General features: G+C 42.9%; 1 protein-coding gene across 1 annotated transcript in view; it reads right to left on the reverse strand.

Annotated features, from left to right (window-relative positions):
- The window catches only part of SEZ6L (seizure related 6 homolog like), a 678,351-nt gene that overhangs the window by 60,214 nt on the left and 599,890 nt on the right, over positions 1–18,247 (reverse strand). The window contains exon 11 of the mRNA XM_073629414.1: positions 4,687–4,881. Coding sequence (XP_073485515.1) covers positions 4,687–4,881 — 195 coding nt within the window. The remainder of the gene's footprint in view (positions 1–4,686; positions 4,882–18,247) is intronic.

Here is an 18,247-nt window from a genome sequence, read left to right on the forward strand (position 1 = left end):
TGTAAATGCAGGAAAAGGGAGCTGTAGAGGAATTCTTTTGTGCAATTCCACACCTTAAGTGAGTAAGGTGGTCTGCTTACCAGATAGCGATGACTACTGAACAGCAGTCTCGCCCAGCATAGGGAAATCTGTCTCCCCAAAACCAAAAACACGGTAACCGGAACAGCAACTATAAACAAGTGATGCTCAGAAACATAAAATGGGTGGAGCCTGTGACGGTGACGTCATTATGTTTTTTCCTCTCAGGAGGTGGATGGGCTAACAAACAAACATAGGAAGTGAAGCGTAGCCGATGAAGGAATTGCAGCCTGGTTTTATGCTGTACCTTATCGCCCGTGATTGATCTCTACTTTGTAAGTGTGATGCTTTCTGTTTTATTAAATTCACTTTTAATCAACATACTGCACTATGGAAGTTTCTGAGCATCATTGTTTATAGTTGCTGTTCCGGTTACTGTGTTTTTGGTTTAGGGGAGACCGTTTTCCCTATGCTGGGCGAGACTGCTGTTCAGTAGTCATCGCTATCAGCCCACCTTACTCACTTAGGGTGTGGAATTGCACAAAAGATATCCTCTACAATTCCCTTTTCCTGCATTTACACGAATGGGTGCTACTTTCTTGCCAATCTATGGACTGGATACCTAATGGGACTTTTACTTCATTCATTTCACTTATTAAATAATTTTCACATGATTATTTGCTATTAATCTATGACGGAACCTCAATGGGACTCTGCTTTAGCTTTTCCTCTTGTTTTCACTTTTAATTAAGTTTGCTCTCACATGTTGTTTTTAGCGCTGCATCTATTGTATTTTTATTTATGTTTTGAGTTTGGTACTAGACTTTCAGGTGCTGGCAGCTTTTTCAATATTATTTTATTCACCAACATACACATTTTTTCTAGCGCAGCTTCAGCCCTTGGGCTTTTGTCTTTTCACAGTTGTTGCCAGGTGGCCATCCTTTTGTCACCATATCCTATTAAGTGTTTGCTTATCCATCAATGCCTGGTCTTGCCAAATTTATCAAACTTCCTCTGATATCTGCAACTAATTTATTCTGTATAAATGGCTGAATACACACACTTTTACCACCCACACGGCTAGGTATTAATTATTAAAACAAAAAAATGTATTTTAACACAAATTCCTTTAAAAGAGATATATCCCTAAACATATGCATAGTTTTTTTTATTATGTAAATTGTGCTCCCTGATGTTTAGAACCTAAAACCTTCCTTAATACATAGAACAAAACTGCAAAGTAATATTTCTTACAAAATCCTTCTAAATTTCAGTGCTTTTCTAGAACTTGTAGACTTGGAATCCTTCTGACTAGTTAGTAAAAACTGATGCAATGATATTTCTACAGATGCAACTAGTCTAAATTATAGGGGTTCTTTGATCAGGGAGTATATACAGGTGGAGGGCTGTTAATTACAGATTAAATTGATATTAAGCTTAAAACAAAAGTTTATTATATTGCAGCTTGCCAATTCTTAAAGTGCAAGTTCACCTTTACAGAAAAATCATTAAAGTGAACTTACACAGGACCCCCTCCTCACCCCCCGTCCCGCTGACCTGGAGCGCAGGGATCTCCCGTTCTGAGCCCTGCTATAGCAGCCTCACCAGACCGGGGCTTAGAAATCCCCTTGGCATTCTCTCTACTTCTTCCCCGCTGACAGGATAGGCTATGCGGGATCCGATTGGTCGGCGCCGCCCATGTGACGCCGCTGCCCAATTAGAATGCTCCAAAATGTCCCTCCTGATGGGGGATGTTTTGGAGATTAAGCTGAGGGGATTTCTAAGCCCTAATCCAATGAGGCGGCTATAACGGGGCTTAGAACGGGAGATTGCCGTGCTGCAGGTCAGCGAGACAGGCTTACCTTTCTGTAAAGGTGAGCTTACCCTTTAAATGTGGTGGCTGCAGTTTTCTTTTAGTTTTTTTTTCCTTTATTTTTACCTGTTGGTCTGGCCAGTAAGTCTGTTATTTTTCAGCTTCTTTTAACAGACCAAGGTGTCAGAGGGTTGAGAAAAGCCATTTAACACAGACAGGGGTGATTACAATGGGCAGCTTCAATTCATTTTTGTAACAAAATATAGCTATGACTGTTAAAAAAAATGTAGGACAGAAAGTGTGTTACTGGCCAGATCCTAAAGTGAAAATAAAGAAAAAAAAAGCAAAAAGGATACACTTAAAGATTGTTAAACGCCAATATATTAAATTTTTGTTTTTGTTTTAATATTATAAGTGTCTGAACTATTGCCTTTTACAATATATGATGGGGGGGTTATTGTGAATGCTTCTAGCAGCATGGGAAGCTCCTGGTCATATTAAAAGCATTCAGTAATTGTGTTTATTGACGGTTTAAGCATACATGAAGTTTAATGCATTGGTTAAAGGCAAAGAGGCAAACGTAATTATAGCCCTTATTCAGTAAAACAATGCTGTGTAGTGTAAAATAAATAAGATTGGTTGCTATTAGGTACAGCATACCATTACTTTTATTGATACACAAGCTCTTGGGTTTAATGTAGCTGGGTTGTGAAACATTCCAGCCCATGTGTCTTAAGGTACCCATAAGCATGAGATGTGAGTGACTCAAGTTGTTCAGGTGATGATCTCCTGTTTGCAGAAGCCTTAGGGGCCGTACACACAGGCTGAATAACAGGTGGTATTAGCCGGTTTCTATTGAACCGGCTGACACCACCCAATATTTGGCCTGTGTGTATGGCAGCCGGTCCGATAAAAGCCGGCTGATTAACTGGCTTCTGTCAAAGGGGCATTACCAAAAAAGGTCTGCCAATTGTCATCCGATCAGTGCCTATGGCTGAGAGCACTGACTGGTGTGTTCTGGCGGGAGCGGCAGTGTCAGAACACAATAACTCAGTGCGGGAGATTGCTGTACTAATATCAGATAGTTAGTACAGGATCTCCTCCTGAGCTCTTCAGTTTTTTTTTGTTGTTCAGCCCGCTAAGTTGAACAAAAAAAAAAAAAAAAAAACTTACTGTGTGTACTAGGCTTTAGACACTACCATCCAATGATCCAAGGGAGAAATTATGGTCTTAAAGGTTAGAATCATGGTTCACTGTTGCCTCCCAGATAAACCTGCTCCATACAGTGTCTGTTTGGGCCTCCCCTAAACCTCTTTATAGACTAAATACATTTGGCTGAGGTACGCATCAGTGTTTTTGCAGCAAGTTGGCCCAAGACACCCAAAGACATGCAAGAAATCCTCTGATAGCTATTGGGAGTGTTACTCTGAGCAGGGTAATGGTGAAATGATTGTAAAAGTTTTACAGCACTGCCACATATTTGCGCAAAAAATTTTACACACAAAATTGGAGCCATAGTCGAAATAGACACCCACATTAACGCATTGCTTAACTTTAAAAAAATAAAAAATAAACACATATGCTCAGGATGATTTAGAGATAACCTGTTGATAATTTCCCTGGATCTTTGTAGAAATAAGTATATAGGTGAGATGGAAAATCCAATTGTTTGATGGCTGCATCTGCCATTGTGTGCACTTATTGAAAATTAATTTCTATTGCCCCTATGCAACCTGCAGGTCAGAATAAGTCTTTTTAAACTCTGCTCTACACATGTAAAGATTCAGCCACTGACCTAGCAGCCATCTTTTATGGTAACAATTTGTTGCATATATTCCTGTAAAAATCTGCAAAAATTTGATGTTGGGCCCCCTGCTCTGTTAAACCTTTTTTTTACCACTATTTTTAAGATCAGCATAGATGGACTATGTTGAGGTAAAAAAAATTACACTCCAACGTTTCACCAAAATGTTTGTAAAGTTTTTGGGTAGAGTGGCAAAGGATTAAAATACCTGCCAGCTTTTTATTGCTGTCTGTGTTTCCTCACTTTCTGTCTCGCCAATTGAAAAAAGGAAATAAAAAAAAAATCTCCTTGGTGGAACCACACTATCAGCACTTGCCACTGGAACAAGGCTTTTCTGTTGGGAGATTTCCCCTTTCTGTTCTTATTTTCACCCAGGTTGATTTATTAATGGCAAATATACTATTTAATGTGCAAGGATAGGTGCACTTTGCAAGTGAATATTCCCCAGAACTTAGCAAATGAGGTGAATCTCTGTTGACTTCCACCATCCAATCACATGCAAGCAAAATTGCTGTTTTCTTATTTCCATGTACGTAATTTGATTTTCTTTGCAAAGGGAACTTTCACCTCGTTTATTAAGCAAAATGCAACTTCCCTTGCAAAGTTAACAGCCTGTTTGCCTTTAGTAGATCAACTCCATTTTGTCTACATGACTGAATCTCCACCATGGGACACAAAACAGCATTAAAAAAATGACAGGAGTCATAATCCTTACTATATCCAAAATAAAAATATCTTAGAGCTGAAATGGAAACATTTCTATTAAATGTACATTGTTTTGTAGCAACAAGGTTTAGTCTGCAAATTCTCATAATAATATTTCTAGAAAAACAACACATTCCTCCCAAACACTGATTAGCACATATTTTCCGACTAAAAGATTTTTAGAAGTGTGTATGCATGCTCAGAAAACACACAACAGGAATAATGTATTCAAGGCAATGATTCATATAAACAAAAGTTGATTTCTGAAGATGAATACCAATTGCTGAAGATTCAGGAAGGCCATGGAATGATATAGAGTGGAGTAATAAAACTGCACGTGTCTTACTTTTCTCACAAAATGGAGGGTCGCTACTCCAGCTGAGGTCCCATTGACAGGTTAGGGTTTCACTGCCCACAATATCATATCCAGGGTCGCACTGATATGTAATTTTGGCTCCTCTGACGAGATCCGTGTGAGATGTAGTCTTCCATCCATTTTGGATTTCAGGTAGTTCTGAGCAAGAGTCATTCCTGGACACTTCTATAATATATAAGAAAAAGAAGCTAGTTGAAAAAAAAATCGTCATGATGCTGATTTACTAACCGAGTAATTATTTTACCATAGTCTGTATCCATCTAAAAAAAAAAAACATCTTGAGGGGAAGTTTTTGATTTTAAAATTTCTTTGAAAGATATCTTATTTTCTTTCTGTGCGTCTTTAGAATTTTCTTTGATGTCTATTCGCTAAGTGCAAAAAAAAATACCTGTTGATTCTGCCAAGAATCTTGTGAGCTAATCCCCTGTCTCTACGGCTGTCTTTAATATTGATTGGACCCTGGGGAAACATTTTCTTGGGGCCCACAGCGCCGCCCCCCCCAATACTCACCTGAGCAGCATCTCGAACCAGCAATGTAAGAGAGAGAAGGACCACCCCCACTAAATGCAGCATGTTGGCTAAAAAGTATTTATTACAATGGATAAAAAACACTCACATTTGTGTTGTTAAAAACCAGCATATAAAGTAGTTTCATCCGTGTGTTCGCGGGGGATGTGGGTTTCACTGGCCAGTAGAGGGGATCCTGGGATATGAATCCTATGACCTGGGTCCTGGTAGCTGTTCCGGTGGTGCTGTGGGTGCTCAGAGCCTCGAACCAGCAATGCGCATGAGAGCCTCGGCTCACTGAGGACTTTACCTCTTCATTGGCAGAGACGTCATCTCTCCCTGCTGTCAATCACAGAAAAGAGACACGCAGAGCCACGGCTTCGGAAAGAGCCTGCTTGGATGCCCCCACTGTAAGCTGCTTGGGTGGAGAGGCTAGGAGCACCAGCAGGGGACCCAAGAAGAGGAGACTCGGGGCTGCTCTGTGCAAAACCATTACACAGTGCAGGTAAGTATAACATGTATGTTATCTATTTTATTTTTTAAAAAGAAAGCCTTTCAGAATCACTTTAATAATGTAAACATAAGGAACTGGTCCATACTCACTGATTGGTCTAGGCTCATTGATTAATTGCTAGAGGTTACTGCACATCCTTACTGCTCAATAGTTGGCTGCTAGAGGTTACTGCACATTATTACACCTCACTTATTGGTTGCTAGGTTACTACACATCAGTGCCGCTCACTGATTGGTTGCTAGAAGTTACTGCACACCATTATAGCTCTCTGATTGGATTGTTAAAAGTTACTGCACATCATTGCTGTTCACTGATTGGTTGCTAGAGGTTACTGCACACCATTACTGCTCACTGATTGGGTTGCTAGAAGTTACTGCACACCATTACTGCTCACTGATTGGGTTGCCAGAGGTTACTGCACACCATTACTGCTCACTGATTGCATTGCTAGAGGTTACTGCACACCATTATCACTCACTGATTGGGTTGCTAGAAGTTACTGCACACATTACCGCTCCCTGATTGGGTTGCTAGAGGTTACTGCACACATTACCACTCACTGATTGGGTTGCTAGAGGTTAGTGCATACATTACTGCTCACTGACTGGATTGCTAGAGATTACTGCACACATTACCGCTTACTGATTGGGTTGCAAGAAGTTACTGCACACATTACCGCTCACTGATTCCTGTAACTCACAGTGTCGCCCTCTGTACGTTGCTCCGGTCCAGCCGCTGCTTTATTAATCCACCCTCCTCCACTGCTGACAGGAGAAGGGTGAAGGAGAACAATCACAGCCTGCTTTGTCTCTTGCATCTTAGCCTTGCTGACCAGAGAAGGGGCGGGGGCTAGCGGGGGAACACTGAGCTGGTCTGCCGCTCCAGTGCTGACATAGGGAGAAGCGGGATGAGCGGGCTCCGGCACATACAGCCCACAGCTTGCCTCTCCCCTGTCACACTCGCAGTGGGTCCGCTTGTATCAACCTGCCAAGAGAGCAAGCGGGGAATCGGCTGCACCCGCCACATGGAAAGAATATTTGTGGTCAACGTGGGCTCAAGGGGCAGTTGCTTTGGGCCCCCATTAATGATTGGCCCCTGGGCAACTGCCTCTTTTGCCCCGCGTTAAAGACGCCCTGTCCGTGCTGCACTCTTATGAGTTATATTTGTGGTCTACAAAACACCAACCTTTATGTTATGGAGACGGGAAGAAGGAGAGGCGTTCTGCAGTCCTATCCTAGGGTGACAACATTGATCCTGCATAGATCCAGTGTGTGTTGTCACCCTAAGACAGGATGTGTTTTACTGTTCGGATTGCCAGCTGGATACAAGGGGGAAAAAATACGAATGCAGTCACAACATCCAAGGACTGCGAAGCTGCAATATATTAAATATTTTATCTTGAGCTTTGAAACTCATTAAAGCAACATTTTGTTTTGCTTATATAGGACAAGGCAAAAAGTTTGTCTTACTGCCACCCCTCCAAGAATCACATACTCACCTTCTTTTCAATTCTCTGTTCAGCCACCAGAACTTAGGAAAGGGAACCCATGTACCGTAGGCTCCAGGTGACTCTAATAGGACTTTACACAGGGCTATGGTCTGTTGGGCTAGCCATTAAAGGATAAGTTCCCATTTTAAAAAAGTAATAAATGCACATCTATTTGCCGGTAAAAATTTTTTTAATAGGAGCCTGGAAAGCATTGCACCTGCGATCAGCAGATCACTGGTGCCTTGCAGAACTTCTGCAGACTGTCAATGTATCTGTCTGCTCGTACCTCGTACCAGCAGGCAGATACACACTGACAGGAAGAATCAATGGATTACCAGAGCGCTCAACAGCGCCCTGGTATTTCATTGAGAACTACAAGCCAACAGCCACAAAGCTGTTGGTACTTGTAGCTTCCCATTCACAGAACTCTATGAATGAATGATGCGGCCAGGTCAGCAGAGCCACTTTTTCGAAAATAGTGAGGAGGATCCCCCACTTGCTGTCACTAGATGCAGCAGAGTGAGAACATGTTACATGTTCCACCCTAAAAACAGGTGGAGCATGTAACATGGTCCCAAAGGTGAACCTATCCTTTAAGCTCCAGCACTGTCATGTTATATGAATGGGAGCAAATAACATGCTCCTCCATACCTGAAAGTACCTGGAAGTATTTTTTTCTGCCTGGCTGAACTGCAAGATGGTGGAGCAAAGTAAAGGTGAATATGTGCCACAGGGGGCATTACAGCAAGCATATTGCTTTATCCTGCATTGGCAAAGGCCAAGTTTTCCTTAACCTCCCTGGCAGGTACGATTATGTCAGATTTTTGCGTCTCAAAGCAGTACAATTGTTTTGCATAGAAACTTGGCATTTAATATATTGTAGGCCTGTAATTCTTAGCAATAACACACTTAAATCTGTCTAAACAATTGTCTAGGGACAAAAGGGATGTGAAATGATTTCATACAGTAATGTAATCTGTAAGATTACAGTGTACTGTATGTGTTATGAATTTTCTATTTTTTTAATTTGCCGCCTGACTCCACCCCCGTGCGTCGCAACGCTCGCAGGGAACGGAGCCCGGCACACAGAGACATCAGGCAGAGGACAGAGCCCGCAGACACAGCGGGGGACATCGCAGGATCCTGGAGATAAGGTAAGTATACGGCACCAGGATCCTGCATTGCAATCCCGAGTGTGGCTCGGGGTTACCGCTAATGGTACTGAAATTTAACCCCAAGCCACACTCGGGAAAACTGCCAGGGAATTTAAAACTGAACTCCAGGCAAATATAAAAGACACAAGTTATTGCAGCTCTGTGCTTGTTAACTCATTTTTTTTATATAACCGATTTTTTACTTTCAGTAAAAATTTATGACTTCTCATACAAGCAATCCTCTCAAAAAACTGGGTAATTAATACAGCATACAGTGAAAAATAAATGTTAGTGGATCAATGAGGCTTTAAAGCAAGGGTCTCAAATTGGTGGCCCTCCAGCTGTTGCGAAACTACAAGTCCCACGAGGCATTGCAAGGCTGACAGTTACAAGCATGACTCCCACAGGCAGAGGCATGATGGAACTTCTAGTTTCACAACAGCTGGAGGGCCGCAAGATTGAGACCCCTGCTTTAAAGGACCAATAGGGAGTATTGGGAAATGAGGGAAAGTAGAGGGAGGGCAAGTTCCACTTTTTTGGGAAACATTGAGATGTGCATAGAAACTCAGCTGCTATATCTACTGATGGATTTGAAAAGCAGCTTTCACTCAAGGTGACTGCTGCTTATACATATTTCTATTATAGTCTCAGTTTGAATTGCCCAGCTTTAAGACAGCCTGATCTATTTTAAAAAGTGAATCTAAACTAAAAAACGAAGAACTATTATTTAGGGAACAATGAGAAATTTTAACTTTGTCTAAGCAGAATCCTGAAAGATTTAACTTTTGTCTTGAAAATCCCCTGAAAAATAGAAGTACGCTTCCTGTGTCTGCCTAAAATCTGTTAGCTGCGTATCTTAAGTAGGATATCATTTGAAGTGGGCCATACACTGAGAATTATTGCCCGTGCCTAAAGGACCATCTGAAAAATTCTCAGCGGTTGGCCTTGCTGGCCTCTGTTTGTTCTATAAAAGATGATTGTTCGTTCTGCTGGAAAGCGGCTGCATCTAATCAGATGCAGCTGCTGATCAGATATTTTGAGAGCTGTCAGGCTGCCAGTCAAAATGTAAAACCCACAGCAGGAGATTCAGTGTATGGCAAGCTTAAAGTGCATTTCCACTTTTGCAATCAAATTTGAGAGAACCCCACTATATGTTTGTTATGTGTTTCTATTCACACAGAATTCCTATTTTTTTATATTTCTTACCTTTTAGATGTTTCTCAGGACAAGGTATCATGGCTGACTGCAAGGATTTTTGAACAATGTCAGAGTGAGTCTGTACCAAGCCTGTCCTCATTAACATACACAGCAAGAAGCCCAGCCCCCAAGCCTTTTATTAGGAAAGACAGTATTTAAAAATCTAGCATTATTGATAGTTAAGATCTGTCTGCACAGTACAGACAAGGTTAGATATGGCAAAAACAGCTGCCCAGCACCCTCACAAACAAAGAGATTTTTCCTTACTGAAGGGTCCAGAATAGAGCATCTTAAACAAGGTAAGCTTAATTTTGTATTTATTTTTTAACTATACTATTGAGGAAGATTTGGGGATGCTGCTGCCCCTCACTGTTTTCCTTCCTGGAGAGGAAGCTATGCCTAAGAATCTGCAATGCAAAAATCTCCCTGCTTTTGCTTCATTTTTTTTCTGGATTTGTGCTTGCTGGGCTTTACCTGCTGCTTCTTGAATATCATCTTACCAGTGATCAGATCATCAGTCAGGCAGTTCCGTTGTAAAGAAGCAAGGTCGTGCCTCTAGCAAGATGGCTGTGATACAGAGACACAGTGCAGATGAAAGCATAGGGGTTGATTTACTAAAGGCAAATCCACTTTACACTACAAGTGCACTGCAAGTGCACTTGGAAGTGCAGTTGCTGTAGATCTGAGGGGAAGATCTGAAATGAGGGGAAGCTCTGCTGATTTTATCATCCAATCATGTACAAGCAAAAATGCTGTTATTTATGTTCCTTGCATGTCCCCCTCAGATCTACAGTGATGCCGCGTACATACGAGCGGACTTTACGGCATACTTGGTCCGGCGGACAGTCCGCTCTTCTGTGTGCTGGTCCGACGGAAAGCCCGCTCGTCTGTATGCTGGTCCAACGGACCAGATATGATGCAAGGGCAGGGTATTGCATTTCACGCTCGCTGCAATAGGAAAAACACATTTTCCTATTGCGGCAAGTGCAGGGCATACCAGGCCCTTAGGTCTGGTATGGATTATAAAGGGAAGCCCCTACGCCGAAAAAACGGCATGGGGTCCCCCCTAAAATCCATACCAGACCCCGATCCGAGCATGCAGCATGGCCGGTCAGGAAAGGGGGTGGGGACGAGCGAGCACCCCCCTCCTGAACCGTACCAGGCCCCATGCCCTCAACATGGGGGGTGGGTGCTTTGGGGGAGGGGGCGCCCTGCGGGGTTCCCCCACCCCAAAGCACCTTGTCCCCATGTTGATGAGGACAAGGGCCTCTTCCCGACAACCGTGGCCGTTGGTTGTCAGGGTCTGTGGGCAGGGGGCTTATCAGAATCCGGGAGCCCCCTATAATAAGAGGGCCCCCACATCCCGGCCCCCCACCCTATGTGAATGAGTATGGGGTACATGGTACCCCTACCCATTCACCTAGGGAAAAAGTGTCAATAATAAAACACACTTCGCAGGTTTTTAAAATAATTTATTAAACAGCTCCCGGGGGGTCTTCCTCCGGCTTCGGGGGTCTTCCTCCGGCTTTGGGGGTCTTCTTCCGGCTTCGGGGGTCCCTCCAGTTCCTCATCTCCCGGCGTCCGGTTGGTTCTTCTCCGCTCTCTCTGGCCTCTTCCCCCAGTGTTCCAGTTCTTCTGCCGGCTCCTCCGCTGTCTTCATGCCGCTCTTTTGCCAGTGGAGGTCCGGACTTCTGGGCTTCTTGTCTTCTTCCCTCTTCTCTTCTCCAGATTTTGACACGATGCCCTCTCCGGCTGGACTGCTCTCTGAGCGCTCCGCTGTGACTTATATAGGCGGAGACCCCGCCCCCTTATGACGTCACAGTCCCTGGGCATGCTGGGACTGTGACGTTTTAGGGGGCGTGGTCAACATCACCCGGTGACCACACCCCCTAAAACGTCACAGTCCCAGCATGCCCAGGGACTGTGACATCATAAGGGGTCTGATATGGATTCTAGGGGGGGCCCCACACCGTTTTTTCGGCGTAGGGGCTTCCCTTTATAATCCATACCAGACCTAAGGGCCTGGTATGATCCGCGACGGGGCTCGCATGGTGTCAATCTTGCCGATAAAAGCGGCAAGATTGACTTCCTTTTCTAGTCCCGTCGTACCCGAGTCAACATTCAAAATGAACGGACTTGTCCGTGTGTGGGCAAGTCCGTTCATTCTGAAAGTCCGCCGTAACTCGGCGAAAGTCAGTCGGAAAGACGGGCGGACCTAGCCCGCCGGAAAGTCCGGTCGTGTGTGGGCAAGTCCGTCCGTTTTTAAGTCCGGCGCACCTGGCGGACAAAGTCCGTCGGAAAGTCTGCCGGACCAAGTATGCCAGAAAGTCCGATCGTGTGTACGCGGCATGAGTGCACTTGTAGTAAAAAGTGGATTTGCTTTAAGTAAATAAATATATATATGGATCCATTTTTTTATCAGAATTGTGTATTTCATACACTAATAAAGATTTTGTAACATTTTATATATTTACTTTTTTGTGCATTATATGACACACAAAACACCCCCCTACTCCTTGATTGGGGACTTGGGGTTCTCTTTTTCCTTTTTGGCTAAGCAGCATAGGTTGCAGGTGCTATCCTTTTTATTGCTCCCTTCCTGCTAAAGTGCACAAGGCCTGTTCTGTCTACCATTCAGTCTGGCCCTGGATAGAAAACTGGATAAACTGACCAACAGCAAACAGCCCAAAAAATCTTTCTCCTCAGACAATTGTAAATGAAAGATTTTATCAATGTTTATAACAGAAATAGTTTAGGGCTTTGGAGTCACTCATTGCAAGTAAAGAATCTACATCACTAGAAGAAACAATCAAAACCATAAACTATTTTAGGGAAAATTGGTTAAGTATCAAGTAGTAATCATTTGCAACTTTATCATCATTATCATTTTATATTGGTTGGTAGTGGTCTCCTCTTGAGCAGATCAGGCAAAAATAAATTGTGTCAATCGCCAGGAGAAAGTAGATGTAAACCCACCAGAGTGGTGTTTAGTTTGCTAAAGAAATATGTATTATACATTCTTTTTTTTTATTTTTATGAAAACATAAAATGTGTTTTTCCCTTTTCTTCTCTTAGAATGCTGATCTCCTGCAGCCACTGCTTGTCTGCATGCACTCCAATAATGGTCGCATGGCATTTCTCAGGGTGGGTTTCTTGATGCTGAAAATGGTGGACTATGCATGGGTAATGCGTGTTAAAGCAACCATCAGAAACCTGTGTAATCGGGGGACAATGGAAGAACACAGAGACGGAGACAGAACGTTGTAACCTCCTACAGAGGGCGTAACAGGACAAGGACCTTCATAGCAGAATCACCAGGTACTTTTTTAAATATAAACTGAAAAATCAAAAACATTGGAAATCACTTGCTTACATTAAAATGTTAAAGCTTATGAATTTAGCGACTGGATTTAAATATACTTTAACATTCAGTTTGGTTTTGTGCTCTATTAAAAGCTGGTAGCTCCCATTCTGTAGTGGCCTTTAAATATATTTTCTGTACAGATGCTACTTTTTTTTGTATATTTGTGTTGTGTGTGAATTGTAAATGCATTCATTTATAATAGATTTATTCTACAGGCTTTCTATAAATGTACTCATAAGTAACTAACATGATCTGTATAATATTTGTGTATTTGCTTTACCCAGATGTACCATGAGATTTGCATTGGCTATTTGAGCACTTTTCATGAAACAGTAGGAGTAAACCCATTGTTCTTATTTTTTCTGTTTTTTGTTATAGCACAGTTTTGTATCCCAGCAGGTGCTGAATTGGTCCAATCTATACAAATAATGGGGTTGTCTTACAAACAGTGGTATCTTATCTCACAGAGCAGCAAGAAATGATAGCTATGAAACTAACCACAGGAGAGCTGGTTGAGATGAGTAGAAATAAAGTTTCTTAACTCTTTCAAATCTATACAATGCAGATAATAGCTTCTCCTGTAAATAATAAAGGATGGTAAAGATATATGGACACTATGTAGTTAACAAATCTAGTCCCTAAACACATCTAGAATTGCTCTATCAATGATAATTTGAGATTAGCTGTTGAGCAAAAAAAAAAAAGAAATTTAATAAAAACAGGTTGTAGCAACTATACAGAACAACTAAAATGTGTCTATCACGGCTGAGGCTTCTAAAACAAGCCTTCAATTTAATTCCAGTCCAAGAAGCATGACACTGACTTAGTCCTTTTTGTTAACATTTTGAACTAAAAAACAAACACATTGTTATCACAGCTGGGGTAAACAGACAGGGCTTAAAGTGTACCTAAGTCAAAAACCTTAAACATTTTATATATTGCAGTTTGCCAGTTAATATGTGTGGTGGCTGCATTATTTTTTTTTTTTTCAGGCATTTACCCTTTTTTTTTTACCTGGACATTTTGCTAGTAACACACTTCCTGTCCTAGGGTGACAACCGGTGGTGTCGGGAGGGGGGGCTGGCCCAGGCTATTGCCCCAAGTGGGCCCCCAAAAAGCCCCGGGTCTCATATAGCTGATTGACAATTATTAGCCCCAAGTCCCAAGGCCTGGGGTAGGCTGGGAACTTGGGGCTATACAGAGCCAAACTGGCCTACTGGAATAGTGGGATAGTCATACAAAGTCCCGCCTCCTGGACCAGCTCCTATGATGAACGTCACACTGGTCCAATGCTGGAACGTGTGACGTCCATCATAGGAGCCGTTCCAGGAGGTGGGACTTAGTGTGACACTGCGGCTGCACCGGGTAAGCGGGAGATCACCACTCTGTGTAAACCGATGGCTCTCCTCTCCCCTTGCACTGACAAGGCTGTGCTGATGGGCACTGGTAAGACTGCGCTGATGGACACTGGCAAGGCTGCACTGATGGGCACTGGTGAGGCTGAGCTGATGGCACTGATCTGGCTGCATTGATGGGCACAGGTAAGGCTGCGCTTATGGGCATTGATCAGGCTGAATTGATGGGCACTGCTGAGGCTGCATTGATGGGCATTGGGGAGGCTGAGCTGATGGGCACTGATGAGGCTGCATTGGTGGGCACTGGTGAGGCTGCATTGATGGGCACTGGTAAGACTGCATTGATATACATTGGTGAGGCTGCATTGGTGGGCACCGGTGAAGCTGCATTGATATGCACTGATCAGGCTGCACTAATAGGCACTGATAAGGCTGCACTGATGGGCACTGGTGATGCTACATTGATGGGCACTGGTGAGGCTGCATTGATGGGCACTGATCAGGCTGCATTGATGGGCACTGGTGAGGCTGCACTGATGGGCATTGGTGAGGCTGAGCTGATGGGCACTGATCAGACTGCATTGATGGGCACTGGTGAGGCTGCATTGATGGGTACTGGTAAGGCTGCATTGATGGGCATTGGTGAGGCTGAGCTGATGGGCACTGATCAGACTGCATTGATGGGCACTGATAAGGCTGCACTGGTGGGCACTGGTGAGGCTGCATTGATGGGCACTGATGAGGCTGCGCTGATGGGCACTGATGGCCCCCATCCAATTTCGGTTCCAGCTTCAGGGTCTGTTTTAAAGCCCTCCCCTCTGCGAGACAGCACAGCAACAGGCTGCAGCACCACACACTCCACAGCCAGCTCAAGTAAGCCCTCAGCCCAGACTCAGTGTGCTGTCACTGAGGCCCGCCGGACAGCACTGGAACAGGTAGCAGCCCAGCCCAGTCAGGCAGCAACCAGTAAGTAAGCATAAACTCCCCCATGATACCGGAGGGATATTATACCATTTTTCTTTCTATTTTTTTTTTGCATGGGATTCCAGTCCATTCCGGACCCTTATCTTGAATAAGTGTCTTGTATCAATGTTAAAGGGATATCTAGCTACTTGCTACAGACAGAACAACATGGCCAGGAACTGCCATTTACATTAAGTAAAAATGTATTTATTTTTTGCTTTGTAAATGTCACATTTGCTTTAGTACATCGTACAGGTGTGCCAGTTCACAAGCAGGTTTAGGAAATCGCCCAAGCATATTATTTTAAGGTATTGTGATTTTTTTAATGTTTCCTTTTAAGATTTTTTAAACGTGCTGCTCCCCACCGAATTGTATTTTTTTCAAAATGTTTGTATTGGTACATGTTCCTCCTGGCAGTGACCAGTTCCCTATGCCCTTTGTTATATAGGCCCTTTCCTATTATTCTTAAAAATTTGCAAAATTTAATTACAGATTGTGTCCCCCATAGACTTTGGTAGGGTGTGGAGAATGTTTGCATTTTTTTTAACTGTTTGGCAAATGTATCTCAAATGGAACCTGGGCACGTTCAGCTCATCACTGATGAGGACAAGAGAATCAGGAGAAGACTACACTCCCCTCTTCTTCACCATAACACAGAGGGAAGGAGATTTGTAGTTCTCAAAGACATTTGAATATGGTAGCAGATAAGAATACAGCACAAGCAGAGAGCACAGAAAGGACACTGATGACATTGCGCCTCCCACAGCTCTTTTTTTTGGGCCTCTAGATTGCATTGGAGACTCTTTGGATGGTCCCCCTGACTTTTATTGGAATAAGTTGTATCCAAATGTCTTAGCAGTGTGACCGTTCAGTTTCCATTTTTGTTACATTACACTGCTGATGAAGGCACACTAGTATGGCCTGTACACACAATCAGAAAATCATAAGAAAGATACAACTCAAAGCGATCATGCGATAATCAGATTTTTACTACACAGCTTTCGAGACCCGATCACAATTCATACGAGATTATCGGATGGGGCAAGCACGAAAATGCTACCAGATTGTACGATTTTCATTTAATCAGTACAGTTGTCTTTCAAAAATACAATACTAATACAATACAACACATTACATCACTTCCACATTTTTATTCTGTCGTACAAGAATTTTTGTAACTTTAGTAATTTCTTCATTTTTAACCAACCCTCTCCTCCAATCCCTACACTGGCTCCCAATCACTGAGCTAATTAAATTCAAAATACTAGCCACAACATACAAAGCCATTCACAACTCTGCCCTGAGCTACAACACTAATCTTGTCTCCAAATATCACCCAAATCGACCTCTCCACTCTTCTCAAGACCTCCTACTCTCAAGCTCTCTCATCTCCTCCTCCCATGCTCATCTCCAGGATTTCTCCAGAGCCTCTCCCATCCTCTGGAACTCGCTACCTCCATCTATCCGGCTATCCCTACTCTTGCTACCTTCAGGCGATCCCTGAAAACTCATCTCTTCAGGAAAGCCTATCACGTCTCCAACTAATCTCCTACCACTTCCAACAGCTCATTCCCCACAGTTACAACCTTTTGTACCACCTGCCCCACCCTATTAGATTGTAAGCTCTTCTGAGCAGGGCCCTCTTAATCCTCTTGTATTTTATTGTATTATAACTGTATTGTCTCCCTTTTATATTGTAAAGCGCTGCGTATACTGTTGGCGCTATATAAATCCTGTATAAAAATAATAATAATAATAACTAGAAAATGCATTTCCTGGGGAAAATGTGTGGGAATGCTGAATTGCTAAAATGGCCCCCAGCAAAACTGCCCCCATCATATTGCCATCAAAACTGCCCCATCATATTGCCACCATCAAAACTGCCCCATCAGAATTGCCCCATCAAAACTGCCCCATCAGAATTGCCCCATCATATTGCCACCATCAAAACTGCCCCATCAGAATTGCCCCATCAAAACTGCCCCATCAGAATTGCCCCATCAACACTGCCCCATCATATTGCCACCATGAAAACTGCCCCATCAGAATTGCCCTATCAAAACTGCCCCATCATATTGCCACCATCAAAACTGCCCCATCAGAATTGTCCCATCAAAACTGCCCCATCATATTGCCACCATCAAAACTGCCCCATCATAATTGCCCCATCAAAACTGCCCCATCAGAATTGCCCTATCAAAACTGCCCCATCATATTCCTCTATTATAAATCAGTACATGGTGTGTCTGTCCCCTCCCCCGGGCTCTGTAATCAGAGCTGAGATGCTCCAGCCACCTCCCCCCTGTGTATAACAGAAGCTTTGGTAACCATGGCAACAAAACAAACACAGTACACTCTGATTAATGGCTAAAATTTCCTGAAATGACCTCTAAACAAAAAGCTTTTTCTCAAAAACTGTAAAAGATATCAAACTGAAAAGCTATAGCCAGATAGCTGAATATTTTGTGAACATTTTAAAGTTTGTTTGGCATCTGTAGGTGAAAGTATGAAGGAGCTGAAACTTTAGGGAGGGGATGAAGAATTTAAGGATTTCAAGCATGCTCCCATTGACTTCAATGTTAAAAAAAGTGTTAAAAAGCTTAATATTTTAAAAAGTATAAATGGTAGAATAAAAGTTGAAAAAGAGCACACATCAGCTAAAAGAGACGAACATTTTAATAGTTGAATGGTTTTAATAGCTGAAAGTATGCAGAAGTTACGCAGAGCCAAAAAACGTACGGAATAATAAAAATAACTAGAAAATGCATTTCCTGGGGAAAATGCGTGGGAATGCTGAATAGCTAAATTGCTAAAACGGCCGCCATCAAAACTGCCCCATCATATTGCCACCATCAAAACTGCCCCATCAGAATTGCCCCATCATATTACCACCATCAAAACTGCCCCATCATATTGCCACCATCAAAACTGCCCCCATCATATTGCCATCAAAACTGCCCCATTAGAATTGCCCCATCAAAATTTTCC

Source organism: Aquarana catesbeiana, linkage group LG01, assembly GCF_042186555.1.
Source record: "Aquarana catesbeiana isolate 2022-GZ linkage group LG01, ASM4218655v1, whole genome shotgun sequence".
Lineage (NCBI taxonomy): Eukaryota > Metazoa > Chordata > Amphibia > Anura > Ranidae > Aquarana > Aquarana catesbeiana.